Below are 25957 nucleotides of genomic sequence, written 5' to 3'. Positions count from 1 at the left end.
TCCCATCTAAATAAACGTCTGGATCCAATTACTCCATTTCGATAGTAGCAGGGGGCTGTTTGTCATTCACGATTAGCTAAAGGATCTTCTGGGATTTGGAAGTAGGAGGATGTTTGAGCTCACCTTGGAAGAGATATCGTAGAGAACGCGGGAAACTGCAGCACGTCAAGTTAGTATCGTTAAGTCATGCATGGATCGATGGAATATATTTGGGGAGAGAGAGAAAACATACCGCCGTGCACCTCGTTAATGATCCGGGTAGAGGCGCGGGAAAGGAAATCGTGAGGGAAGGGGTATGCGGTACAGGTCATGACTGTGGTTGGTTAGTTAGTTCTGACTGATTGACTGTAGTAGACCGGGAAAATGGGAGAGGAAGAGGAACATACAATCAGTGGTCTGGACGGCTCGGAGGATAACCATTTCGGCGTGGACACGCTTGTCACCCTATGGTGAGAGTTAGAATGTTGTGGAATGTTATCGCGGCGGAGAAAAGGGTCATTTTTACCATAACACCGACGGCCTTGGTGGGATCCAAAGCGGCGTAGGCCTGAGCAATGTTATCGTAGAGGCCAGCCTCGCGGATCATGGAGATAAAGATGTGGTCGGCCTGTCTGGCGATCTCGACACGCTCGGGGGTCACTTCGCCGAGAACACTGAATAGATGTGTTAGGAGTTGATCTAGAAGTTCATGTTTGGCCCTAGCTGATGGGCTAGAGAAGGCCGGTTCACTTACCGAATGGCAATACCAGGACCGGGGAAGGCTGTTGTGGGTTACGTTAGTAAAAAAGTCTATAGCAAAATCATAAGACAAAAGTGATAGAGTCACTTACGGTGACGCATGACCAGGTCGTTGTGAATGCCCAGCTCACGACCCAGCTGTCGAACCTCATCCTTGAAGAGCTCGCGAAGGGGCTCGATGAGCTTCAGACCAGCGCCCTCCTGCATACGGGCCGGAAGGCCTCCAACGTTGTGGTGGGTCTTGATGGTGGCACTGGGACCCTTGAAGGAAAGACTCTCAATGACATCGGGGTACAGGGTACCCTGAAGGAACCACCGGACCTTGGCACCGGTGTGCTCAACGCTGGCCTCAATCTTCGCCGCCTCGGCCTCAAAGACATCGATGAACTTTCCACCGATGAACTTGCGCTTCTTCTCGGGGTCCGTGACACCCTTCAGACCGCCCAAGAAGTCCTTGGAGGCGTCCACAACCGTCAGGTTGATTCCCAAGTGCTTTCCGAGGGTCTCGTAAACCTGCTGGGCTTCGTTCAGACGCAGGCAGCCGTTGTCAACGAGGACGGCGTGGAACCGGTCGCCAATGGCCTCCTTCATGAGCTTGGAGGCAACGGTGGAGTCCACGCCACCACTGACGGCACCGAGGACATGGTCCGTCTCACCGACCAACTCGCGAATACGAGTGATCTCCTGGTCCACAAACTTGTCCATTGTCCAGTTCTGCGTGACACCGCAGATCTTCGCGGCAAAGTTCTCCAGGAGCTTCACGCCCTCGGTCGTGTGGTTCACCTCAGGGTGGAATTGAACGGCGTAGATGGGCTTGGTCTCGTGGGCGATACCAGCGAATTCGGAGTTGGGGGTGGTAGCAATGGTGTGGAACCCCTCGGGGAGGTTGATGAGCTTGTCACCGTGGGACATCCACACGTTCGTCTGGTCCTCGATACCGGCGAACAGGCGGTCGACATGGCCCTGGTTGTCGAGTCGCTTGGCGGTGAGCACGGCGTGGCCATACTCTCTAGCAGTTCCGGCAGCGACGTTGTCCTTGCTCAGACGGTACGCAATCTCCTGCAGCCCGTAGCAAATACCGAGGATGGGGACACCGAGCTCGAAGAAGGCGGGGTCAACGTGAGGGGCGCCGTCCTCGTAAACGGAGTAGGGGCCACCGGAAAGGATGATACCCTTGGGCTTCCACGGGAGATCGGCCAATTTCTGAGTGCTGTAGCGAGATCGAGGAATTGAGTCAGCGGTGCGGGGCTCCTTGTACTGTGACTCAACGGATTGGCACATACCAAGGAAGCATCTCAGAGTAAATGTTGAGCTCTCGCTGGTGAGCCGAAGAGCAGTTAGTAGAGTGAATTGAGAGAACAACGATAACATCCTAAGTACTGACCAGCCTAGAGGGGTGGGTGTTAGCTGCGCTCATCTAGGCCTGAGGAGGGGTAGAAATACCTGCGAGTGATAAGGTGGGTGTACTGACTCCCGAAGTCCAGGGTCAGGATGGTGTCGAACTCGGAGTGAGGGGGCTTTTTGGCGTCCATTGTGGCGGGTGGTGCTCTGGGAGGAGATACTCGACGTGTAGAGGGCCTGGGGAGGATGAGGATGAGGAGCAGACCGAAGAGAGAAAAGTCCAGGCACTCCGTGAAATTTTTCTTATCGTTTTCCGCGGGGGGTGCCGATTGATTAGCTGCCCCGTACGCACGTGATGCGGGTGCCGATAAGAGCGGGATTGGGGCCTTAGGCAGAAACACTCTATTCTTCGGGCATAGAATATAACTTGGTTTATGATAGATGATAAGATGATAGACCAACCATAGTTCACAAGTGACAGGAACATGAAAACTAAAACCAAATCGCCACTCGCTTGACTCTCAATCCATCGTATCCTCACCCTCTTCAACCTCCCCGGCTTCCTCGTCCAACAATGGGACAAATCGGAAATCCACGAAACTCACAGGAGGTTTCACCGCGCTTCTTGCTTGACCTGATTCATTCGAGTCGAATTCAATCATAAATTGAAGACTGAGAACTCCTTGCCGATCTCCTCGGATACTGACTTTGTTGGCGGCAGCCATCGCCCGGGAGGCCTTCTGGATGAGAGGAAACCGGTAGTCTTGCTTGATGCGAGAACCCATTGACGAGGGCGGGCTGACGAGAAAGGTCTCGGTGACGGTGGGAGCAAGCTTGGCTCTCGTTGCACGTGCGCGAGAAGTACCGTCATCGGCGAGGACCTTGTGGTGGGATTCGTGTGGCGCGCTGGTGTTCTGGTCCTGCTGCTCGATGGAGAATTCCACCGACGATTCGCTGAAGGGACCACCGTGACCGGAAAGGGAGAAAAAGGGTTCCTCTTTGGCAGAAGCAGATATTTTTAGAACCCGCGGATCGGTGGCCCCCAGTTCAGTGACTGCATTGTGTAACCAAGCCGAGCGCATGATGATTTTCATGATGATGGCCTCTCTTTGAAGAGGGATGTCGACCTCGCTACCATCGAGTTCATAGGTTGTCAGCTCGCACGTGGTCTTGACCCCAGTCTCGGACAACGTGATGCTGAGAGGAGAGCCATCACGAAAATACTGGAAAGTACACGAACGATCCAGCAATAAAGCAGGGGCCGTGAAAGCACTCGATGCCGACGGGTTTGGCGGCGCGACGCTGGCTGCCCGGTTGGTTCCGGGGGTGGACGTGTCGTTGGCGCCAAAGATTTTCAGAGTTTCAAGGAGAGCGGACAGTGAAACAACAAAGCACGGGTAGGGAGGGGCGTCCGAGGATTCGTCGTCTTCCTGGGTTTCGTCTCGATTGGCGGATTGGTTGAACGTATAACTTGTGAAGAGAGCTTTGTCGAGAAAGGCAAGTCCTTGGATCACACGCGTGTCGTGTGCGGAGAATCGAATTCCATCCGGGGTTATCTGCACGGTGGCTTTCGGCGCGAATCCGATGCAGTGAAGCAAGGTATAAAGATGTTGAGTGTTGCAGGAAACAGCGGAAAATATGGGTTCCACGACCGACATGGTCCTGGATGATAAGTCTGTACAATAGAAAAATTTAAAGCAACAAACGCCGAGGTATCAATTTGAGAGAGTCTGTAGTACGGGGGCCTGCGATGTTTCTAGTGGTACAGCCCTTGTGTTTCTCGTTCAACTCTCCATGTATTGTACATTGAGGTATTCGCGCGTCAACTAAACGTAGACCCCAACGGCACAGATCATGTACACGGCTCCAAAGCTGCGGCAGGACTGAGATTAGCTTGGACGGGGCGCGTTGGAGGTGGGTTGTTCGTCATACCCAAATGCTAAGGATGCCGGGATACCGAATGATGCAATGCTTAGAAAGGAGCGATCTATTCAGTTAGCAGAGATAAAAGATGAATGCAACTCAGGCGATAGGTAAGCTCACTCAATCCGAAAAGACCAGTCAAGACAAAGGCTACAGCAATTAATCAGCGATGCAGTTCTCTCGGGTACAGACCAGATCACTATTACCGGAAAGCAGTAGACCAAAGCCAATGGAGAACTGGCTCTCTTTGCCGATGTAGGGCGCGTAGGGGCTTGCAGAAGCTGCCTCCCAAACCTCGTTCAAAGACATGGGGATAATACCGAGGGCGGATATAACTGAAACCAGCAGTTTGGGAAGGTCGGGGTGTCAAGAGAAGGATGGAAGCTCCCAAAAGCTCTCCGGGGAGGAGAAGTAGACTAAACTAAGTGGTTGATCTGGCCCAATTACAGCCGGATCGACGTATCTCCGATTCCGGCCCCGTATCAGCAATCCGCCAAACGTGGAGATATCGCAGGTCGCGCCATTAACTCGGTCACGCCAGCGATCGAACCCATTCTTACAGACTTTATACGACACAATGGTGGCAATGGCAACGGACAGTGAGTTGCCTCATCTCCAGAAGGAGTCCTTGGTGCCCGTCATCTTCTCGTTTACTGAGCACAGACCCAGGTACCAAGCGGAAAGCATCGGAGGAGGCCCTTTCCCCAGATTCCCAGCAACAGAGCAAGAAAGCGCGCACGGATTCTCCAGAGAGGGAGCCAAAGGTATATGACCGATTTCGCGGGAGGTAGATGACGAGTGTATTCTGATGTGACTTGCCTGACAGGCTGAGGATGAACCGTTGGGAAAGCCGCCGCTGCGAATCGTCCCTTTTCCCGAGAAGGTAAGCCAAGCCACCTAGGTCCATCCGCTGAAGGTGTCACTAACACTGCGTCTGCTTCTAGCCCGCCGTACTTGAGGAGCGTCGAGGAGAGATCGAATTCCGGGTGGTCAATAATGATGGCTCGCGCGACAGTTTTGTTGTCCTCACCGGATTGAAATGCATCTTCCAAAAGCAACTACCGAAAATGCCCAAGGATTACATTGCGCGACTGGTTTACGATCGGTCCCATCTGTCCATGGCTATCGTGAAACACCCGCTGGAGGTTGTCGGGTATGTGCGCCCGACGTTGCCGGTATCGGGGACATGGTCTTACTGATGGGCGTGCAGGGGTATTACGTACCGACCATTCAACGGCCGTCGATTTGCCGAGATTGTATTCTGTGCCATCTCTTCGGATCAGCAGGTTAAGGGATATGGTGCGCATCTAATGTCTCACCTGAAGGTAGGCCTAGGTTTCCTTTTGTTCCCGCGCGGGAAGAAGCTAACCATGCCGTACAGGATTACGTCAAGGCAACGTCGCCCATCATGCACTTTTTGACCTACGCCGATAACTATGCGATCGGGTATTTTAAGAAGCAGGGATTCACGAAAGAGATAACACTTGATAAATCGATCTGGATGGGGTATATCAAAGATTACGAGGGAGGAACGATTATGCAGTGCACCATGCTTCCCACGATACGATATCTCGAAATCGGCCGAATGCTCCTCAAGCAGAAAGAGGCGGTACATGCGAAAATCCGCGCCTTCAGCCAGTCATACAAGGTCCACAACCCGCCGAAGGAATGGAAGAACGGACCGTGCAAGATCGACCCTCTGAGTATTCCCGCCATCCGAGCGTCGGGATGGTCGCCTGATATGGATGAATTGGCCCGACAACCACGCCACGGACCCAACTATAATCAACTCTTACATCTCCTCAACGATATGCAGAACCACAGTGCGGCGTGGCCATTCACTCAGCCTGTCAATCGTGATGAAGTTCCGGATTACTACGAAGTCATCAAGGAGCCCATGGATCTGTCCACGATGGAGGAAAAGCACGAAAAGGACATGTATCCGACGCCACAGGAATTCATCAAGGACGCCTCGTTGATATTTGACAATTGTCGGAAATACAACAACGAGAACACGCCGTATGCCAAAAGTGCCAACAAACTGGAGAAGTTTATGTGGCAGCAAATCCGGAATATCCCAGAGTGGTCGGTAAGTGGCTGGTCCTATTTACAGTGATCCCTACAATTTTATGACGTGGAAGTGGCTAATTGTTGCATAGCATCTGGCGGATGGTCATTAAAGGAGGTCCCTATTCAATTAGGGATGAGTGGTTGTATAGTATTGTTGTGCTTGAAAGAGTCTTTAGAGGCGAGGGAGTTTCATTGGAGCCGGCGTTTTGTACTTTTCTTAGGAATAATGAGTAAATACCCAGGTTGACGCATCACGGAGCGTTTTTTCGGAATAGTTTGGAATTGTCAGTGATAGACAGTGTACGGTATATGATGAAATTCATATGCCATGGAACCTACTTCTTACGCTTGTTCAATTTACGTACCTTAACTCTTCACCCACCACGGCTGGATACCTCTCGAGTTCTGGAAAATTGTTGTATGCGATTTCATCTCGTATTTCTCGGATCGCGGCTTGCTTGAACCAATTCCAGGCTTCTTCGTCATTGTATGTACAGCGATAGAAAACCCAGCCCCATTTGTCTAGTTTTTCGGTTTCGAGGAGTTCTTTAATGGACTGGGCTTCCGAATGCGGTCCTCTGATGGCTGATGGTGATGGTATGAAAGGGACATGTACGGATCGTCGAAATGATCCCAATCTGCCTTGGAATTGAAATGATAATGGCTTAGGGAATATGCCAGGACGAGAGCAAAGGGGTTGGCGAAAGATTTGGCGTCCGAGAGGACCCAGACAGAGGAAAGGCCTCATGCGAATAGATGGGGTTTAATCACAGGGAGCTTTGGTGTCTGAAAGAGTTGTAGGAAAGATGGGGTAGAGGACAAAGAGGTGGATGTTTTATACTAGTCTATAACTCTAATCCCTGGATGTTACTATACTCTCACAAAAGCGGCGACATCTGCACTTCAGTCATACACTACTATCCAAACAGTGATCAGCACCGAGACCACAGACACAACCTGAGGGCCCTTGAAGAAGAGACTGCTATCAAGTTGATATAATAGTCCACAGGAACTACCAAGACTTGTCTTAAGGACCTATCGAATGCCTCTTTTGATCACAATCAAAGATAGGGAGTGTCGAGATGGTGAGACAGCAAGGTGGAATCCCAATTGGCAGTTAGTTGGTCAGTTCTACACCTTTAAATAATTCAATTCAAACACCATCCATTTGATATCACTAATTTCCCGTAGCTTAGGTTTGGTTAATTTGCAAATTCCGGATGACGTACGATGTAGATCTCCGTCACTGTGTAGCTAATAGCTATTGTTATGGTTTTTTTTTTTTTTAATTCGTGTCGTCACCCTCGGTGTAGGGATCCCCCCCCCCCTGGGAGATGCTGGTCCACTCCATCAAGAGACCCTCCCCCAGCCAAATGGAAATGCCGAGATGTGAGCAGTCGGATATTGAGACATCCCTTGCAAAGTGTCGAGAACGTGGACGGGGGACGATCATCGACTAGCTTCACTTGCCGTCGTGGGGCGTTCATTTCGGAAGAACGTTGAGGCGGGCCGTTTTGGCTGCAGAAAAAGCGTCCAGGCCAAAAGGAAACGAGACCATCGCCGGGAAGGAGAGAGGGCCTTGCGTTCTTCTTCTCTGCAGGTTGGCTGGCTTGCGTTCCCCCTCCTCCTCCTTTCTTTCTCTCTCCTCCATGGATTGTGCTGGGGTTCTTTGATCTCAGCTGTTGTCGGGTGGCTGTCCGTTGTTTACTCCTCCAGTCCGACGTCTTAGTCGACTTTGTCCTGCCCCAGGGGTTCCTGTTGTTTTGGACAGGCTCCAGTTTATTTATTAACGATCTATTTTGAGCTTTCGCCGCGTTCTCGCCCAACCACTACTACGCCCAACTCTTCTAGTCGGTCTTTACTCTTTCTCTCTCGCCTACGTCGGTCGCAAGTGTCGCCAATAATCGACGAATCGAAGTCCTTGTCTACACCGTATACGCTCGTTTCTAGTCGTCGCCTAACGACTCGACATTCATTCATTCCCCTTTTTCTTGGCCCTTCGTTTCATTCACCTTTTTTTTTTCTCGCTTCTCGCCCTGAAAACATTACCCCCGACTCCTACTCCGACTCTTAATTAAGTTGCCGACAATTCATTCGCAATGGCTTCCCCTTCTCTCACGGACCTGGAGCAGCGGAATCGCCTACCCACCCTGTTCGAGGTCCTGAGCCGCCGGACGCTCGCTCCGGTCGATCTGTTTTCGTTCTATATTTACATGCGGGACCAGAAGCGCTCGGTCGACTACCTGGATTTCTGGTCAGTCCTTGAATTGCATGGAATTTTTTGCGGTCGCATCTCACCACTAACCCTAACTCTCTTCTAGGCTGGATGTTTCGCAGCATATGTCATTATGTCGTCACTATGTCCGAGAGTTGCGTCGATCCGTGTTAGTCGCTACGCCCGATCTCGAAAAGGCAGATAGCAAAGGCTCGTCGGCTGCTTTGGAAACATTGGAGAGTTTTGGCGACATTCCGCTTGTGGAAGCCGGGCCGTCTGGCATGCGCCGTGGTCATCATGATTCGGACGATAGAGATGCGAGTCAAAGGTTGTCGGCATTCCTTCGCTCAGATGGTCACACTTCCGGTCACTCCCCCCAAAGCAGTCTTGGATCGCAGAACGCCGCCCGTACGCCGTCGGACGAAGGTCAACCCCGTGCCAGCTCCGCCACTCGGAACGACTCGATTTCGCCCGGACACACGGTAGCTCGTGCTGACATTCGCGCAAGTGCAGAGAAGGTTCTGTATACGTACTTGCTCCCTGGAGCGGAGAGAGAGATTGTTCTGCCCGAAGAGATGGTATCTACAGTCATTAATCTAGTCGAAGACGACGGTCGAGACGATCCGGAGGTTTTTGATCCCGCCAAGGACTATGTATTCCAGGCCATGGAACGCGACGCATTCCCAGGGTTTTTGCAGGCAAAGGCCCTTGGTAACCTAGTACCACTCACGATCATTGCCCGTTTGGCCTTTGCTCTGATTAGCTTCGGCGGAGGCTTCTGGGGCGCCTTCTACGTCGTCCTTCGTGATAAACCACGACACACCCGTTGCTGGGTAGGTCAATCTAGTCCCCTGGGTCCATGCGCACTTTTACTGACAGGATTGCAGCTCATTCTTCCATTCGCCGTCGCCGCCTATTTCATTGTATCCTATCAGTACAAGCTCGACCCGGTGATGGCAATGCTTGGATACAGCGAATACACATTCATGAACTGGTCTCCGATTCGCGAACCTTACGTGCGGAAACTGTTGAACAAACGAGCGACCGCAACGATATTCATTGCTTTCTTTGTCGCGGCCGCATTGAGTGTTCTATTTATTTTCGTTCCGGGTACTATGCTTTAAGCTCCGTTCGTGTGCTGCATATACCCCCTTTTTGAAACTCGGATTTAATCGTGACCCCCCTTTCTAATTCTTTCCCAAGCATGTAATCTATTGGCTATAGTGCATGCCCGTGTTTCTTGTTCTTTCCGGCCGAGGCCTTGCTTTGCATTCTGCTTTGTTTGAGACTCAACAGCATGGCTTGATGACGCACGAAGGAATCGAGTGTATTGTCTTTGCTTTAGCGAGCAGTTAATTTTGCACTAAGCGACTTTGCATTGCAATATTTCAAATCTTTTTCCCTCGCAAAACATGTGTGTCCTATATAATCAGGCATGTCTTTTGCAAGTTTTGTGGTCCGATTTATGACAGGTACATTCAGTCCAGCTCCCTGGCAGTCCCTTTTTTCTCACCCCCACTGGCCTGTTCAATCTTGGATCTTTTCGTTGTCATTTTGTTCACTTCTCTTCTTGACAATACCCCCCTTTGGCCGCTCAACTTGCGTGTATGTTAAATGACATTTTCTTCTCCCTCTTCGGCGGGCTTGTTTGTTCCGGTGTTATGGAAAATGTGTTTACCATAATTTTATATTGAACTTTTACAATTATAGATTGCACCAATCAAAACACCTACTGTAGTCTGTTATGCTGCAGCTGTATATAATTAGGAGATTACCGGTTCAAATCTTATTCTTACCAGAAACTCCCTTTTTCTAGTATTTATAAAAACCTTCGCCCCCAGAACCGCGTCTGTTTAACCCAGTAGAATTGCTAAACAGTTCAATCCTAACTAATCAGGCCTCTCGGGATCAGCAAGCTCTCCACAGAACCGAAACTGAAAGTCTGCGTCTTTCTCCATCGTGAAGCATTACTTGTTCATTCGAAATGAGCTCAGACCAATGCTCAGCGTGTGGCTGGACCACTAACCTCCAGAAAAATCGCAATTACCAAAGCTCCGTTAAACAGTTCCATGCAACAGGCGATCGAGGCGTCTGGTCGATCGGCTCAGAGTTGATATTGAGAGAAAAAGGCCCTAACCTTCCGACCTTCGAGGCACCAAATATCCAATTTGTGCAGGAACATACATCTATTCCGGTTCCTACCGTTGTCAAATCGTGGGAAGAGGAAGACAAACATACCCTGATATTAACGCAACGCATCCTCGGCGAACCTCTCAGCGAAGCTTGGCCGAGGCTTTCCGCAGATGAAAAAAAGAGGATAGCAAAGCAGACCGCCGAATATCTGGAACAGCTTCGCAAGCTCCAGTCTGATAATATTCAATGCCTCGATGGCCGTCCTGTTTTATCGAACTTCCTGTTCAAAGATCCGGTTTCTAACACTCCTCATGGTCCTCTGGTATCTGATGATGATCTTTGGGATGATATGGACCGTGGATTAAAAGAGACCATCCCCGAAGCTGCACGAAAACAACTTCGACGCTGCATGCCTCCCGCTACGCCTTACACCTTTACGCACGGAGACCTCACTAACGTGAATATCATGGTTGAAAACGGCTCCCTTACTAGCATAATTGATTGGAAGACGTCTGGATACTTTCCAGTGTGGTGGGAATATGTGTGTAGCTCGATTCCTGATAGTAAGGAGGACAAGGAGTGGAAGGCTTTGTTGCGAAAATAGATGCCTGATCATAGTGCCGCGCGTGAGTTTTGGCTGGCTATTATTATCTTTCCAGGAAGCCAGGCAGTGAAAGAGCTATGAAGTTCAAGGAGAAAGCAAGAAGTGAGGCCTGTTACGGCTCGGTCCCTTTCATACCCAGCTAGCTTTAGGCGCAATTGTCCTTCTAGGTAGGGTTGTTGTGGCGCCTTTGTCTACGACACTATACTCCGTGTCTCACTGTAATACCAAATAGATTCAACAGCTTTTCGAGCAAATCTCACCCTTTTATTCGCAATTCCTTTAGATATTAGTTTATATTTGACTCCTCATGGGACGATGGCCAACATGACAGAGGGTTGTGGTTTAAAATAGGATAAAATTGGTTTCATTAGCCATGCTTCGTAATGCTAGAATCGTAGCCAGAGAACCTGGCAGCTACGAGCCCTAAGCTTCAAACATCAAGAAAAAAAAAGATCATCGTTTTATGACTTCTTGCCCAGCACTCGCTTGGCATGACGAGCCCCAGCACCTCCGGGTCCAGCCCGCGAGGATCCCAAGCCCTCATCAATATCCATCCTCGAACCGAGATGCGCCTCGACGCCGCCTTCAAGCCCATTATCCCAATAGCCATCGTCGTCATCGAAGTCGTCCGCGCTGTACTCCCGCTTACTACCAATAAAGCCCCCCGGTCCACCTCTCAGGGAACCGCCCTGCCAACCGGCCTTCTTGGAGCCAGGGTACCGAGCGGCCTCGAAGCCGGCCAAGTCGGCGCTGATGACGGGCCAGTTGGCCAGGGTCTTTTCGAACAGCTCGTTGTCGTCGCGTTCCTTGGCGCGGCACTTCGCCGAGTTGGTTCGGATCTTGGTGATTTCCGCCTCGATGTCAGTGATCACGTCTCCGCAGCGGGTTTCCCAGTCTGCCAGGAAGGAGATCATGGATGGTAGGGACTGCGGCTTCACGTCCCGCAGGGGGGCCACGGCGGTGACGTTGACGGACGGCGGGCTGGTGGCGGGGGAAAGACGGGCGGTGATGAGCGAGGCGTAGATGGCGGTGGTGACAAGGGACTCGAGATCGGCGGCGGCTGAGATGGATAGCGAGTCCATGAGCGTGTCGTAGGTGAGGGGTTTGATGGAGGCGGAGAGGGATAGGAGGGAAAGCAGGCGGAGCTTTAGGGATTGTTCATCCGATAGCGGGGGAAGGTTTGGCGTCGCTGAGAGCGGGGAGGGAGGGTGTTAGTTTCAACGATTGATTCTAGGCTCGGTAGGCTATGGACTGGACATGAGATGCTCACATTGATATTCTTGCCATGTGCCCCACGCAAAGATCTCGAGAAGGGTCAGGTACCCGTGAAACTCTTCGGGAACATCCTGAGATCGAAGGCCCTGCACGGCGGGGGTCTCTAGCAGTTCGGCGAAGACGTAGGTGTTGGGACTGGAGGTGGCGTTTGTGATGATATTGGCGACGAATCGAGGTGACGAAGCGCTGTTGGAGTTGGCGAGATGGATGAAAGGTTGAAGGGCCTCTATAGCCCGAGTATGTACCTGATCCATTTTGGAGAGAGGGAGATCAGAAGTTGGCGATGAGATGGGATAATGCTGAGCTTGACAGATTTTGGGAGGCGTTCAGTTCATGGTGTTGAGATGATACTAAGAACTAAAGCAATGACATCTTGCCTGGAACAGGGTCTGTTTGTCTGGGATGCAAACCACGGGCATTCCGCGACACGTGATCCAGCGATGGGCGGTACCATACCGTACCCCGTACGATACGGCAATTAGGTAATAACCAGAGCGTCGTCGTTTTACGTTGCGACAAAGAGGAACCTCATTTTAGTTGAAACATGTCATCCCAGACCCAGCCAATCCTCGGGACCCCTCGCTCATTTCATTTTCTTCCAGAACGCTGCTGCACTAAACGAAGGGGCTTTTCTGCAACTCTAGGGGACTCGGAGTCTGACAGACCCAACAATGACAGGTGTTGCTGAGACATGTACCTCCGCGGTACACCGTAGGGCCGTCTGAATAGTAAAGAGACAAAGAAAATACCTTAAAGACAAATTCAGGTCACAGGACCGCCGTAGTCCGTAAGCAAGGGCAGGAATCGATCTTCCCTCAACCTTTTCCCACCTCCTTGCGGCTTGCAGACCCCGACGACGATCTTCCATCAATCCTCAGATCAATCAAGAATGAGAATCCCACCGGATCTGCTTACGTTCCGGAGCTGACTGGCGTAAAATAGGCGCCAGCTTGGCTTATTATTGTCTTCCCCACTCTGGCACAACCCATGGTGACAGTCCCATACTGTCTGCGACAGTAGCAGCACCAACCTTGGCAGGATTAATTTATAATCGGGCCATTTCCTTCTTTCAACTAGTCGAGCTAGTCTTGCATTCCGTTATTAACACCAACACCTCTGGATTGTCCTTATTATGGCTGCTGTTCCCAGTCCAAGACCTGTCCTTCAGTGCTTGCATGAACCCCGTTAACTGATCGACCCGCCCGATCTTCCGACCACATCCGTATCAACGCAAGAGTTACATTTTCCCCCCTGCCTACTGACGTGCTTCACTCGCCTTCTTACGACTGATAACGCGCCTGTTCGATTCGGCCCCCTCCCGTCCCCTTTCTTTTCGACAGATAAGTCGCTCTTATGCAATAATCCGACTGGTTTTCGGCCTTTTTTCGCCGGGTTCTCTTCCAGCTAGTTAGGCGTAAAGATGACGGCGTCTTCCTCCGCTCCGCTACGCGCCGGTCTCGATGGCCCATCCACAGGACGATCACCCGCCCACATGGCGACCACCACGGTCAATGTGGATGGGATGACATGCGGCGCATGTACGTCCGCCGTGGAGGGTGCCTTCAAGGGCGTCGACGGGGCCGGAGATGTCTCCGTAAGTTTGATGATGGGCAGGGCTGTTGTACACCACGATCCAACGTTACTTCCAGCGGAAAAAGTCGCCGAGATGATCGAGGATAGCGGGTTCGACGCGACAATCCTCTCCACGGACAGCCCCTCGCTACGAACGGGGAATGAGAAGGAGGCTCAGGACAACCGGTCACAAATTTCCACCACCACGCTGGCGATTGAGGGAATGACTTGCGGCGCTTGCACCTCGGCGATGGAAGGAGGATTGAAGGAGTTACCGGGGATCCGGTCGATAAATGTCTCGTTGCTCTCGGAGCGCGCGGTGGTGGAATACGATGCCACCGCCGTTACACCGGATCAAATTGCAGAAACCATTGAGGATCGCGGCTTTGGTGCGAAGGTGCTGGAAACCTCGACGCTCCAGGCCAGTCCTCGCACCTCCCAGGATGTTGCAGAACCGAAGTCACATCTCATGGTCACCACCATTTCGATTGACGGCATGACCTGTGGCGCATGCACAGCAAGTGTACAGAACGCCGTCGAGGGCCAGGAGGGCCTGGTTCAATTCAATATCAGTCTGCTTGCCGAACGCGCCGTTATTACACACGACCCCACTGTTCTTCCCTCCAAGAAGATCGTCGACCTGATAGAAGATGGCGGCTTTGATGCTGCTGTACTTTCTTCCGAAGCTCAAGTACCCGTTTCAAGCGCTACAAGTAGAGTTACGCTCAGCCTTCATGGGTTGCGCGATGTGTCCTCAGCGAACGAATTAGAAGATACCCTTCTCAAAAGACCCGGAATAACTTCAGCATCGATTGATATAGGTGCCTCGCTCGCTCATGTCTCCTACGTTTCCTCTGTCATTGGAATTCGCTCCGTCGTGGAGACTATTGAGGCGGAGGGATATAATGCCTTACTAGCTGACTCCGATGATACCAATGCGCAATTACAGTCGCTTTCCAAGACCAAAGAGGTTCAGGAGTGGAAGCGGGCATTCTTGTTTTCGGTGTCTTTTGCAGTTCCTGTCTTTGTCATCAACATGATGTTGCCCATGTACTTGCCGTCCCTCGACTTTGGGGGCTTTCAGTTGCTTCCTGGGATCTATCTAGGAGATGTCGCTTGTCTTCTGCTTACTATCCCAGTCCAATTCGGTATCGGAAAGCGATTTTATGTTACGAGCTTCAAGTCGTTGAAGCACCGTTCTCCAACAATGGATGTTCTGGTCATGCTGGGCACGTCTGCAGCATTTTTCTACAGCGTTTTCACGATGGTTGTCGCCATTTTCTCCGCAGCTCACAGACGGCCCAGTACTGTCTTTGATACTAGCACAATGCTGATCACCTTCATCACCCTTGGTCGTTGGCTGGAGAACAGGGCCAAGGGCCAGACTTCAACTGCCTTGTCGCAGTTGATGTCACTTGCGCCGTCTATGACCACTATCTACGACGACCCGATTGCTGCAGAGAAGATGGCCGAGGAATGGGGAACCACTCAAGTCAGCTCAAAGGAACCTCGGACATCATCTTCTGGCGAAAGGTCAGGCCCCGTCATCAGAGCCATCTCGACGGAACTCATCGAGGTAGGCGACGTCGTTGTACTCCACCCGGGCGATAAGGTTTCCGCGGATGGGATCGTTATCCGTGGAGAAAGCTATGTCGACGAAAGCATGATCACTGGCGAGCCTTTGCCCATTCACAAGAACAAAGGCAGTCTTGTCATCGCGGGTACTGTCAATGGAACCAGTTCCATTGACTTCAAGGTGACGCGGGCAGGCAAAGACACGCAGTTAAGTCAGATTGTCAAACTGGTCCAGGATGCGCAAACGACCAGGGCTCCCATTCAGCGTATGGCTGATATGGTAGCCGGGTATTTCGTCCCCGCTATCATCAGTCTCGGTTTGGTTACGTTCTTTGGCTGGATGCTCATGAGCCACTTGCTGCCTCACCCGCCGAAAATCTTCATGTCCGAGCAGAGTGGCGGCAAAGTGATGGTTTGTTTGAAACTTTGCATCTCCGTTATCGTCTTCGCCTGCCCGTGTGCTTTGGGTCTCAGCACCCCAACAGCAGTCATGGTTGGCACGGGCGTCGGGGCTCAGCTGGGCATTCTCGTCAAGGGCGGCGCTGTTCTGGAAGGCGCCACGAAGATCAATCATGTCGTCTTTGACAAGACGGGAACTCTGACCACCGGAAAGATGAGCGTTGCTGATGCCAAGATTGAGCCCCAATGGGCGGCAAATGATTGGCGCCGTCGACTCTGGTGGTTGATAGTCGGTCTCGCAGAGATGAGCAGTGAACATCCTATTGGTAAAGCGATTGTCAACGCCGCCAAAACTGAATCCGGTCAACCCGGTGAAGGCGGCCTACCCGGGAGCTTGGGCGATTTCGATGCCTGCGTGGGCAAAGGTATCTCTGCTTTGGTGGAGCCTACGTCCAGTGCCGAGCGCGTTCGATATCGTGTCTTGATTGGAAACGCGACCTTCCTCCGGTCGAGGGATATCCCACTACCCGAATCGGTCGACGCCGAAGATTCAGAGGCCGTCAAGGACAAATCTAACGTGCCTGCTGGTATCACTCACATTCACGTGGCTATCGACGGTCTATTCGCCGGCACTATCTTGCTACGGGACACTTTGAAGCTGACTGCTGTCGCTGCTGTCGCCGCGTTGCATCGCATGGGCATTGCCACTTCCCTGATCACGGGAGACACCTACCCTACGGCCGTATCCATCGCCAAAGCTGTCGGGATTCCCGTCGAGGCTGTCCACGCCTCTGTCTCCCCCTCCGACAAGCAGGCCATCGTTGCTTCCCTGCAGGACTCCGGTATTCGCGTTGCCATGGTCGGTGACGGCATCAACGATTCTCCCGCCCTGGCCACGGCCTCCATCGGTATCGCCCTGGCGTCTGGTACAGACGTCGCCATGGAAGCTGCCGATATCGTGCTCATGCAGCCTGACGACCTCCTCTCCGTGCCAACCAGTCTAGCGCTTTCCCGGTCCGTGTTCAACCGCATCCGCCTCAACCTCATCTGGGCCTGTCTCTACAACGTCATCGGCATTCCCTTCGCCATGGGCCTCTTCCTCCCCTTCGGCGGTTTCATGCTGCCCCCGATGGCTGCCGGTGCGGCGATGGCTGCCTCCAGTGTCTCCGTCGTGGTGAGCAGCCTCCTCTTGAAGTTTTGGCGCCGGCCCCGATGGATGAACGCCGAACGACTCGAAAAGGAGGTCGAGGCGAACAACACCAGTTTCCGCGGCTCCAAGAAGAGCTGGTGGAATGCCAATCTCTCCGTCACCGGCTCCGGTGCCCGCTCCGGTCCCGTCCGCTTTATCCAAAACACAGGTCGCCAGGTCTGGTCCTTGGTTACGGGCAAGGGATCCCGGAAATCAGACACCGATGAGGGATACGTTCCGTTGCAAACGGTTGAGCCTGTGGCTTGAGAGACAGGTACATGAAGAAAAATACTAACCCTCATCCTTTCCTTTTCTTTCATTACCTCTTTCTTCTTGGATTTGATCCATCGCAATTTATTACATCTACATTTTTACATGCATGATGGATGATATATTGCACAAATTTACGAATTTCCTAATGATTATTGGTTTTCCTCTGTTTTCGGGTGTTATATGCGTGTATGTGTGTGTATGTGTTCTGGATTTACTGAGAAAACATTGTGTTGTTTTATTTACACTGGATTGATACCTCTTTGTCGTTTTGAATCAATAAACCATTTACTATCTACTGTCTGGTAGCCAAATGTTTCGGGAAATAAAGAAGATTTTGGACCAGTAGTATTCGCTCATCAGTCGCTTCTATAGAACTAATCAGATCAGAAGATTCCTGCGTTGCGGACCGTCGTAGCCGGCGGTCTTGCTAGCTAAATCGCATATGCTCCATGGTAGTTATTGTAGGTGAAAGAGGTAAAGGGAGAGAAATGAAGAACAACATATAGATCATCAGTCATCACTTGAATTAAGCGGGAATGAAGAGAATAGAACTCATGTTTTGTATGTATGTCTCACATGAGTCGAAGTCATTGCCGATCATCAATCATGATATAAATAGAGAAGAAAAAAGGAGGAATCGCAAATCAACAACACAGTAACAGCTTAGTTTGGAAAAGAGATTATGTGCTCATCATCGTCGTCTCTGGCTTGGCTTGGTCTCCTGGATTGCGAGATTGAAAGAAAACCAACCCCCAAACACAGGCAATTGAAAACTACTGGTTTGACTTTTGGTTCTCAGCCGACGCTGCCGGTTGTTCTCCCGCTCCCTGAATGTCCCCGAGGACGATGTCTCCGTCGCCGTCGGCATTCTCCTTGTCGGCCGCTTGTTTGGTGTCGTTGTCAGGAACCGGTTGGCCGGACGGCTCTTGCTGGTCGTCGGATTGCTTGTTAGAGTTGTCTTCGGCGGCTGGAAGTGTCATCTTGACGCCCTTGCCGTCCTGGAGGCCCAAATCCTCTACGCCTAGGGTCCGTGGGCCTCGCGCGTGCGGTACGTCTTCCGAGGCGTCGACCGGCGGAGAGCCCGTGCCTTCCATGGCTTGGTTCTCTATCGTGGACGGGACTGATTGAGGAGGGAGGGTGGTTTCTTGCGTCGGATCAGCCGCCGACTCTGACTCTTGCTGGATAGGCTGCTCAGGGGCAACTGCGAAGACCGATTCGTCACCTAGATTACTCATTAGTCGGAAGTCCTTAAAACAGGGTATCTCCACTGGTCTGGTAGATAAATCAATCGGTACCTTCGGTCTCGAGGGCCGCATCTTCCACCCCTGGCGATGCAGCATTTCTCAACCACGGGATTGGTGTGAGAAGAGCGCCGCCCAAAGATTCATCGCTCCCCAAGGCATGGTCTGGCAGTAGGAAGCTACCTTCTCCACCGTTCATCACGCCATTGGGCTGGCTCGTAGCCTCTTGCACCTGGAGCGGGAACACATCGGCGCTACTGGTCACCGAGACGACGCGGTCGACAGCCCGGAGGTAAGCGGGAAGGGTTCGGTAATGCGCAGTGGGAAGGAGGATCAGCTCTGCGAGTCTCTGGATCGTATGAGGGGGTTTCGAGGCGAACAGTGTCCGCAAGTTCGATCGAACGGAGTCTAATAAGAGGAGGAGCGGGGCGGGCAAGGCTGCGTCCGTTGCCGGTTCGTCAGACGGTTCTGGCTGGGAGTCTGGCACTCGTTCGGTCGAAGATGAAAGCGACGAGGCCGTGGGTCGGGGTCGCGGCGGAGTCTGGAGATCGGCCGGGGTGGCGTTCTCTTTATTACTACCGCTGGTAGGAGGAATTGATTCTGACCCGGAGTCCTGGGGGAGTGGAGCAGCTGAGACTGTCGCTTGAGGAGGGACCTGAGGCATGGGGAAGACGTTGAAGACGATCTAGTCGGATTGTCAGCTGGCGCTAAGACAGGTAGGGTTCGACAAGGGCAATCGCGTACATGTTCCAATCGTTCAACCAACGGTTCAACCATTGTGTTCCATTTCTCCCTAATCAAACCCAGTCAGTATCCCCGTCGCGTTCTTATCACGTCGCAAGCCAGACCCATTAGTCGGAGAGGGGAAGGTGTAGCATACAAGTCCATCAAGCCGCCATTGGCGGCGGTCTCTAGGGTTTCTTCATCTAAACATAACAAGCAGTCATTAGCTCCGGGAATGCTTGACAGGTGAGGGGAAGTGCCGCGGCAGGACCAACCTAGAGACATTCTCCCGACGCGTTGAGGTGCACAGAGGGAGAAGCCGAAGGGGAAGCTGAGGAAGGGAAATGCGGATCCTCCGAGCTGCTTATCGCGCGCACACGTGACGGTTATCGGGCCGATTTTTCCAAGGCGGAGAAGAGGGGCATTTGCGCTCTCGTCTTTCTGTGCCTCCTCCACCCCTCGTCCCCCCTCGCTGCTCCGCGCAATTGCGATTTCCCCGGACTATACTCACTCGTCTCCCTCTTCCCCAGTCACGATGTGGAACTCCCCCAAGGTGGGCATTCTCGGTGGAGGCCAATTGGGCCGTATGCTGGTCGAATCGGCCAACCGACTTAATATCCAATGCAACGTCCTCGATGCGGAGAATTCCCCGGCCAAGCAGATCAGCGCCCACGACGGACATGTCACCGGTTCTTTCAAGGAGCACGAGGCCGTGAGGGAGCTGGCCAAGTCCTGCGACGTCGTGACGGCGGAGATTGAGCACGTCGACACCTACGCCCTGGAGGAGATTGCGTCGCAGACGCGGGTGGAGCCCAGCTGGCAGGCCATTCGGACCATCCAGAACAAGTTCAACCAGAAGGAACACCTGCGCAAGTATGGTATCCCCATGGCGGATCATCGCGAGTTGGTCAACAACACTCCTGAGGATCTGGCTGCCGTTGGTGAGCAGCTGGGGTACCCTCTCATGCTGAAGTCGAAAACTATGGCGTACGACGGACGTGGTGAGTCATCTACACCTATAGAACACTCCAAGCAGAGGGCATGAAGCTAACAGGTCTCGATCCCTAGGAAACTTCCGCGTCAACTCCGAAGCCGATATCCCCGAAGCGCTCGAAGCCCTCAGGGACCGTCCTCTATACGCCGAGAAATGGGCTCATTTCAAGATGGTTAGCCCACGCTCCTTCCTCCCTCTTCCTCTGTGACCGCAAACGTCTAACCAACCCCACCTCACTCTAGGAACTGGCCGTCATGGTCGTGAAGACGAAGGATGAAGTACTCTCATACCCCACGGTCGAGACCGTCCAGGAGGACTCGATATGCAAGCTCGTCTACGCCCCCGCGCGCAACGTCTCGGACGCGATCAACCGCAAGGCGCAGGAGCTGGCGCGCCAGGCCGTCGCAGCCTTCGACGGCAAGGGCGTCTTCGGCGTGGAGATGTTCCTGCTCGACGACGAGAGCCTGCTCCTCTGCGAGATCGCCAGCCGCATCCACAACTCCGGCCACTACACCATCGAGGCCTGCCCCCTGTCCCAATTTGATACCCACATCCGCGCCATCCTCGACCTCCCCATCCCCGCGCAGAGCCTCGAGCTCCGCCAGCCATCCATCATGCTCAACATCATCGGCGGCGCCGCCCCGGACACCCACCTCCAGGTCGCCGAGGCCGCCCTCTCCATCCCCAACGCCAGCATCCACCTGTACAGCAAGGGCGCCGCCAAGCCCGGCCGCAAGATGGGCCATGTGACCGTCACCGCGGCGTCCATGCACGAGGCCGAGACGCACATCCAGCCGCTCATCGACGTCGTCGACAAGATCCGCGCCCAGCGCAGCGACGTCAAGACGAAGCCGCAGACCTCCGGCCCGTCCAAGCCCGCTCCCTCCGTCGCCGTCATGATGGGCTCCGACTCCGATCTCAAGACCCTGGTGCCCGGCCTCAAGCTGCTGCGCGACGTCTTCGGCATCGAGCCCGCCGTCGACATCACCTCCGCCCACCGCACCCCGACCTTCATGGCCGAGTACTCCGCCAGCGCTGCCGCCCGCGGCATCAAGGTCATCATCGCTGCTGCCGGCGGCGCTGCCCATCTTCCCGGCATGGCCGCCGCGCATACCGCTCTCCCGGTCATCGGAGTGCCGGTGAAGGGCAGCTCCCTGGATGGAGTGGACAGTCTGTACAGCATTGTCCAGATGCCTAGAGGTATAAAACTCCCTCCTTCCCCCGCTTCCTCACTTCCCTTACCCATCCCCATACTCCCCTCTGTGGACAGACTGTTAACTGGAATCCACAATATAGGCGTCCCCGTCGCAACCGTCGGCATCAACAACAGCATCAACGCCGCGCTCCTGGCTGCTCGCATTCTCGGCGCCTTCGACCCCGCCATCCAGCGCAAGGTTGAGGCCTACGCTGAGAAGGCGCGCTCGGAGAACATGGACCTGAAGGGGACGAAGATGCAGGAGTTGGGGTGGGAGAAGTACTTCGGACAGATGTAGAGAGCATTTTCCTTTCTTTATTTTACCCGGAAGATGGAGATATAAAAGAAATCGCACACGAGGAATGAAGGAATGAAAACACATGAGATGTTTGGGTTATTGGATTTAAAATAATTGTTTAGAGGGAGGCTTGGGAGGTCGTATATAGACGGAAAATTGAATGTTCACGCCCTTGTTGCTTACCTTTTTCAGTTGGTTCTAGAGTAGCACGGGCGCAGAGTTACGAACAGCAGTAGCAATGTTAAAACCAAATGAATATTAGAAAGGCATATTATTAGACACGTTAATATGACAGTAGCGACAGAAATTATCGTCATACTGCTGTACCAGACAATCTCAAGCCAAGTGAATCTGGATAAACACAGGACAAATTAAGACAGCTGTACTGGGATACAAAAGCGCAAAGTTAATAAAACATGACCATACAAGACAGGATATCAAGTGAACAAGAATAAACATAAAGTCAATTAAAACACCAACGTCGTTCGCAATCTTTTTGGACTCCTTTTAGGAAGTCGTTTGACTCAAATGAGATTTTCTCACGCCGTCTGAGGGTTGAAAGCGGTCTCCGAGCCCGGGACAGTCGGTCCCTGCGGCTGAGGGGTCTTCGAGGCATTAGCACCGTTGCTGAAGGCCTGGTCCATCTCGTCGGAGAAGCCATGCGAGCCGGTGTTTCCTGGAGCTTTCCTCGCGCCGTTGGCCGCGCCGTTGACCGCGCTGTTGGTGGCACCGTTAGTAGCGGTAGTACCATTGGTGTGACCTGCGTCAGACAGTTGAGGCTGCGTCTTGGAATGGGGCTTGCGGGTGATTTCCGCAAGGCTAGGAATGTCCGTGGACTCCGAAGCGGAGCCGATGGTGAAGATGGGAGATTCCCAGCGATCACCCTTCTTGGCGAGTTCCTTGTACTCAGTGGCCTTGGACGAGACACCGCCCGGTAGGTGGATGTCAGGGAACAAGGAGTCGTGCATGGTTGTTGCCGTTTGAACCTTGGTATCGCGCTGGGCGACCTGCTGGGCTTGACGCTTCTTCTCATCCATACGACCCCGGACGGCATCCACGTACCGGCTATAGATGTTGGGGGCGTCGGCAGGATCGTTAAGAGCAGCCTTCTTGGCACGCTCGACCTCGGAGTGGACCTCGTAAGCAAAGGCGTCGCCGCGGGTGAAAGCGTCTCGGATCTGTTCCTCGATAACCTTCTGCAGAACGGGGCGGACCGTGCGGAAGAGTATGGGTTTGAAGATGGTGAAGAGAGCCTTGTGGTTGGATTTCTTCAGCTTGATGTTCAGATCGGTGATCTTGACCGTCACCTTGTCTAGTTTAACAAAGTTCTGACGGTCGGATTTGTGGGCAGTGGAAGCGGCGATCTTGAAGCCGAAGCCTTCGCCACCCAGGAAGATATCCATCACACCAGTATCGGTGATGGCAGGGAAGCCCTGCTTCTTGTTGATGTGGTAGCTGACGTCTCTCAGGTCGGCCTGGATACCGGACACCGAGATCATAATCTTATTGTCGTGCTTGTTGCTGATCTTCTTGCGGCCCCAGCGGAAGTAGTTGTCACTACCGAACTCCACGACATTCGGCATCAGGTTGTCACTTTCGATCACCAAATTCTCAACAACAACATCGGCCATTGGGTCGGATACTTCGATACGGGGAATAGGTACGTATCGGACGTTCTCAAACGCTCCTGGAAGGATCACATCCCTGATATCCTTGAGCAAGTGGCTCTTGAAAGCGACATTTCCATTCGCATCGCGGCCAAGGTCCAGGAAAAGCTTGTCCATGGAATCAGCGAAGGACTTGTTCTGCGGGTCCTTGGTGAATTCAACACCAATGAATTTAATTTCATCGAGAACACGGTTGGTGTGGTCCCTGTATCGCTCACGCAGCAGATAACGGCCATGATCGGCCAATTGGTCCCATTGTCGGTCACAGTCCTCCTGCATAACGTAGCCTTGCTCCTGGAGGGTTTTCCTACGTCTGTTAGATACACCACGAGCTTGTCTTCCTCTGACGGTAACGAGGGAGCCAACTCACCGGAAAAAGGTGTCGATGTTTTTGAACCATCCCTTGAGTTCTGGATCCTTATCCGCATCCTTGTAGATGACCTCTAGCGAGTCGAAAAAGTCATCGAGGGAAGTACTGTTGGCGAACCGTTCAATCAAAACCTACAAAATGTCAATTTTTGGACATTTCACAACGAATGGGGGGATGAACATACCCTAAGATTGGTCTCCATGGTCTGTACCTTCTCTCCGCCCCGAATACCCTTAACAGTACCAACACCCTGCTGTGACATGGTCCTGCCAGTGCTGCCATACTTACTAGCGAGGTCAAGCAAGGTCTGGATAGCTTGCTGATCTATCATTTTGGTATTTCCGTCAGTTTCAAGTGCAAAGAGAGGCGGGAAATTCCGCGGGCAGACTCACAATCGGCACGGCCTTGAATTTCAAGAACCATTTTCTTCAATCGCCAAATGACCTGTTCGCGACGCTCTTTGGGCATCTTTTGCGCCATATAGTCCTTGGTGCGATCGGCATAATCCCGCGCACGAGACTTGGTGCTCTCAGAGACGTTGTCGGAGACTCTTCGCTTGGCTTCCTCGGCGCCTGCGACAGCACCAGCACGACCATCGAAATCAGCCGGTGTCTCGGGGTTGCGACCTCCTGTTGCCGCTTGCATGGCAGTGTCGCCTATCTCCTCATATTGTTGCTGGGCCTGGTGGGAAGGGCGGGATTAGAGAACGTAAAGCTCGGGTATAGGGATTGCACTTACGGCAGGCTTAGCTTTCTTGAAGCGCGACGTGAATTGCTCCTTGTGCCTTGCGAGATCCGGCTTCTCATGCCATAGATTTTCCTCGGCCGGCTCGTCGATCTGAGAAAGTTGTTCTTCCGACGGGCGCACTTTGTTGGCGGCCTTCTGCGAAGCGTCACCAGCGATGTCGCGAGCAATAATCCAAGCGTCGTTCACTGTCAATTGTTAGTATCGATACCCAACGACCTGGTAATCGATCCAACATACGGAGCTTTCTGAATTCGCCGTTGGTGATCAGGAGAGTTCCCAAGGTTTTCAGTCCTTCAGATGCCTGCTGGCCATCCTGTTGAGCCGATTCCTTGTCCAAGGGCACGTTCGGTTTCTCCTGCACATCTTCCGGGGAGATGTGCTCGGCCTGCCAAATGAATTCCTGGAGCAACTGGCCCTCATTTTTGCTCAGAATGAGTTTCTTCGCCTGCTCAATGACCGACCGAAGATCTTCCACGAGAACTTGGCCTTCTTTCGAGAGCTCTTTTGGGGGCGAGGAGAGTGCCTTTGAGTTAAGGGCACTATTCAAGGCAATGTCGCATTGTTTGTTCTTGAAGACAGAGTAGTAGTTAGAATCCTTGCACTTCAGGCACATGGTGATTCCATCGAAATACTCACCGATGGGAGCTTTCCGCTCTTAAAGGCTATTTCAAAGCGTCAGCGATGGGGTTCAAGGGAACAGATGGTCTTCCCACGAGTCGTGTGCCGGTTTACCTTGATAGATGCCATATAGCTGCAGCTTTTGGTTGATATCCTGAGACACGATATTAGATCAGTTGACAGTCCTCCGAGGCTTTCTGGAATCTAGACATGATTGCACATACCTTCTCCTTCAACTTCGTATCGGTGGGACGATTGACTCCAGCCGGCATGGTGACGAGTTTGTGATACCAATGATTGGAGGCAAGAGGATGTCAAGCGATATTAAATCCGGACCAAAAAAGAAAAGAAAAGAGAAACGACCAAAGAGAAACAAGCACGGGGTATATGTATCAGATTACGTTTACGGCCACAGACGTTTCCGAAGGAGGTGCAATACAAGGAAGCCAAGGGACGCGTCGCTGGGGTATCACCGGAATGGGCAAGGGAGAATGTGAGGGAGAGGAGGAAACCACGGAACCAGAAGGGAAGCAGTCTGAGATGTCCAGGAAAGGAAAGAGACGTGGTCCTAGGAATTAAGTAACTAGGTAAAAGACGAAAGATAAAATCAATTTCAATAGTCGGATTCGGGGGGGGCAGGCAGGAAGGGATGGAAGGGAGCGTTCATATACGGAGCAACGTTCGAGCGCAGCCAGCCTGACGTCACCGTGTCGTGGAGGCCGCCTGCGACGACCCAAGAATCATGATCAACTCGACTTGGTCCCTGAAGATCTTCGCCAATGATCAGGCAGCACAAT

The 25957-nt window shown here is 52.6% G+C and overlaps 10 protein-coding genes across 10 annotated transcripts; 5 read left to right on the top strand and 5 right to left on the bottom strand.

Moving 5' to 3' along the window:
- Positions 1-28: 28 nt before the first annotated feature.
- Positions 29-2270, bottom strand: gua1 (GMP synthase (glutamine-hydrolyzing); the record flags this gene model as incomplete). The annotated part of the gene is made up of 8 exons (XM_053097810.1): positions 29-55; positions 124-155; positions 233-313; positions 387-444; positions 506-653; positions 734-761; positions 831-2126; positions 2210-2270. The coding sequence occupies 8 exons, from the start codon at positions 2268-2270 to the stop codon at positions 29-31; spliced, it is 1731 nt and encodes a 576-aa protein (XP_052958350.1).
- Positions 2271-2600: 330 nt separating this feature from the next.
- KD926_003898 (putative DNA repair protein Rad1) lies at positions 2601-3737 on the bottom strand (the record flags this gene model as incomplete). The annotated part of the gene is made up of 1 exon (XM_053097809.1): positions 2601-3737. The coding sequence occupies one exon, from the start codon at positions 3735-3737 to the stop codon at positions 2601-2603; it is 1137 nt and encodes a 378-aa protein (XP_052958349.1).
- An 842-nt stretch (positions 3738-4579) lies between these two features.
- gcnE (histone acetyltransferase GCN5) lies at positions 4580-6182 on the top strand (the record flags this gene model as incomplete). The annotated part of the gene is made up of 7 exons (XM_053097807.1): positions 4580-4601; positions 4672-4766; positions 4829-4885; positions 4947-5155; positions 5213-5327; positions 5384-6091; positions 6162-6182. The coding sequence occupies 7 exons, from the start codon at positions 4580-4582 to the stop codon at positions 6180-6182; spliced, it is 1227 nt and encodes a 408-aa protein (XP_052958348.1).
- Positions 6183-8171: 1989 nt separating this feature from the next.
- On the top strand, positions 8172-9411 carry rgsB (putative RGS domain protein (Rax1); the record flags this gene model as incomplete). The annotated part of the gene is made up of 3 exons (XM_053097806.1): positions 8172-8326; positions 8394-9120; positions 9175-9411. 3 exons carry the CDS (start codon positions 8172-8174, stop codon positions 9409-9411), a joined length of 1119 nt encoding a protein of 372 aa, XP_052958347.1.
- An 860-nt stretch (positions 9412-10271) lies between these two features.
- On the top strand, positions 10272-11024 carry KD926_003895 (aminoglycoside phosphotransferase family protein; the record flags this gene model as incomplete). The annotated part of the gene is made up of 1 exon (XM_053097805.1): positions 10272-11024. One exon carries the CDS (start codon positions 10272-10274, stop codon positions 11022-11024), a length of 753 nt encoding a protein of 250 aa, XP_052958346.1.
- Positions 11025-11485: 461 nt separating this feature from the next.
- KD926_003894 (uncharacterized protein) lies at positions 11486-12553 on the bottom strand (the record flags this gene model as incomplete). The annotated part of the gene is made up of 2 exons (XM_053097804.1): positions 11486-12213; positions 12295-12553. 2 exons carry the CDS (start codon positions 12551-12553, stop codon positions 11486-11488), a joined length of 987 nt encoding a protein of 328 aa, XP_052958345.1.
- Positions 12554-13719: 1166 nt separating this feature from the next.
- ctpA (Cu(2+)-transporting P-type ATPase CCC2) lies at positions 13720-17301 on the top strand (the record flags this gene model as incomplete). Its single annotated transcript, XM_053097803.1, has 1 exon — positions 13720-17301. One exon carries the CDS (start codon positions 13720-13722, stop codon positions 17299-17301), a length of 3582 nt encoding a protein of 1193 aa, XP_052958344.1.
- A 779-nt stretch (positions 17302-18080) lies between these two features.
- KD926_003892 (uncharacterized protein) lies at positions 18081-19556 on the bottom strand (the record flags this gene model as incomplete). Its single annotated transcript, XM_053097802.1, has 5 exons — positions 18081-18529; positions 18603-19233; positions 19293-19341; positions 19429-19474; positions 19547-19556. 5 exons carry the CDS (start codon positions 19554-19556, stop codon positions 18081-18083), a joined length of 1185 nt encoding a protein of 394 aa, XP_052958343.1.
- A 250-nt stretch (positions 19557-19806) lies between these two features.
- KD926_003891 (phosphoribosylaminoimidazole carboxylase ADE2) lies at positions 19807-21758 on the top strand (the record flags this gene model as incomplete). Its single annotated transcript, XM_053097801.1, has 3 exons — positions 19807-20272; positions 20340-20437; positions 20508-21758. 3 exons carry the CDS (start codon positions 19807-19809, stop codon positions 21756-21758), a joined length of 1815 nt encoding a protein of 604 aa, XP_052958342.1.
- A 539-nt stretch (positions 21759-22297) lies between these two features.
- KD926_003890 (uncharacterized protein) lies at positions 22298-25432 on the bottom strand (the record flags this gene model as incomplete). The annotated part of the gene is made up of 9 exons (XM_053097800.1): positions 22298-23732; positions 23796-23926; positions 23980-24119; positions 24188-24476; positions 24534-24727; positions 24780-25110; positions 25179-25204; positions 25275-25314; positions 25385-25432. 9 exons carry the CDS (start codon positions 25430-25432, stop codon positions 22298-22300), a joined length of 2634 nt encoding a protein of 877 aa, XP_052958341.1.
- Positions 25433-25957: the final 525 nt, after the last annotated feature.

Source organism: Aspergillus affinis (assembly GCF_023601865.1).
Source record: "Aspergillus affinis strain CMG 70 chromosome Unknown NODE_19_length_383810_cov_86_361570, whole genome shotgun sequence".
Classification (NCBI taxonomy): Eukaryota; Fungi; Ascomycota; class Eurotiomycetes; order Eurotiales; family Aspergillaceae; genus Aspergillus; species Aspergillus affinis.
This window is presented reverse-complemented; position numbering and strand designations above follow the sequence as displayed.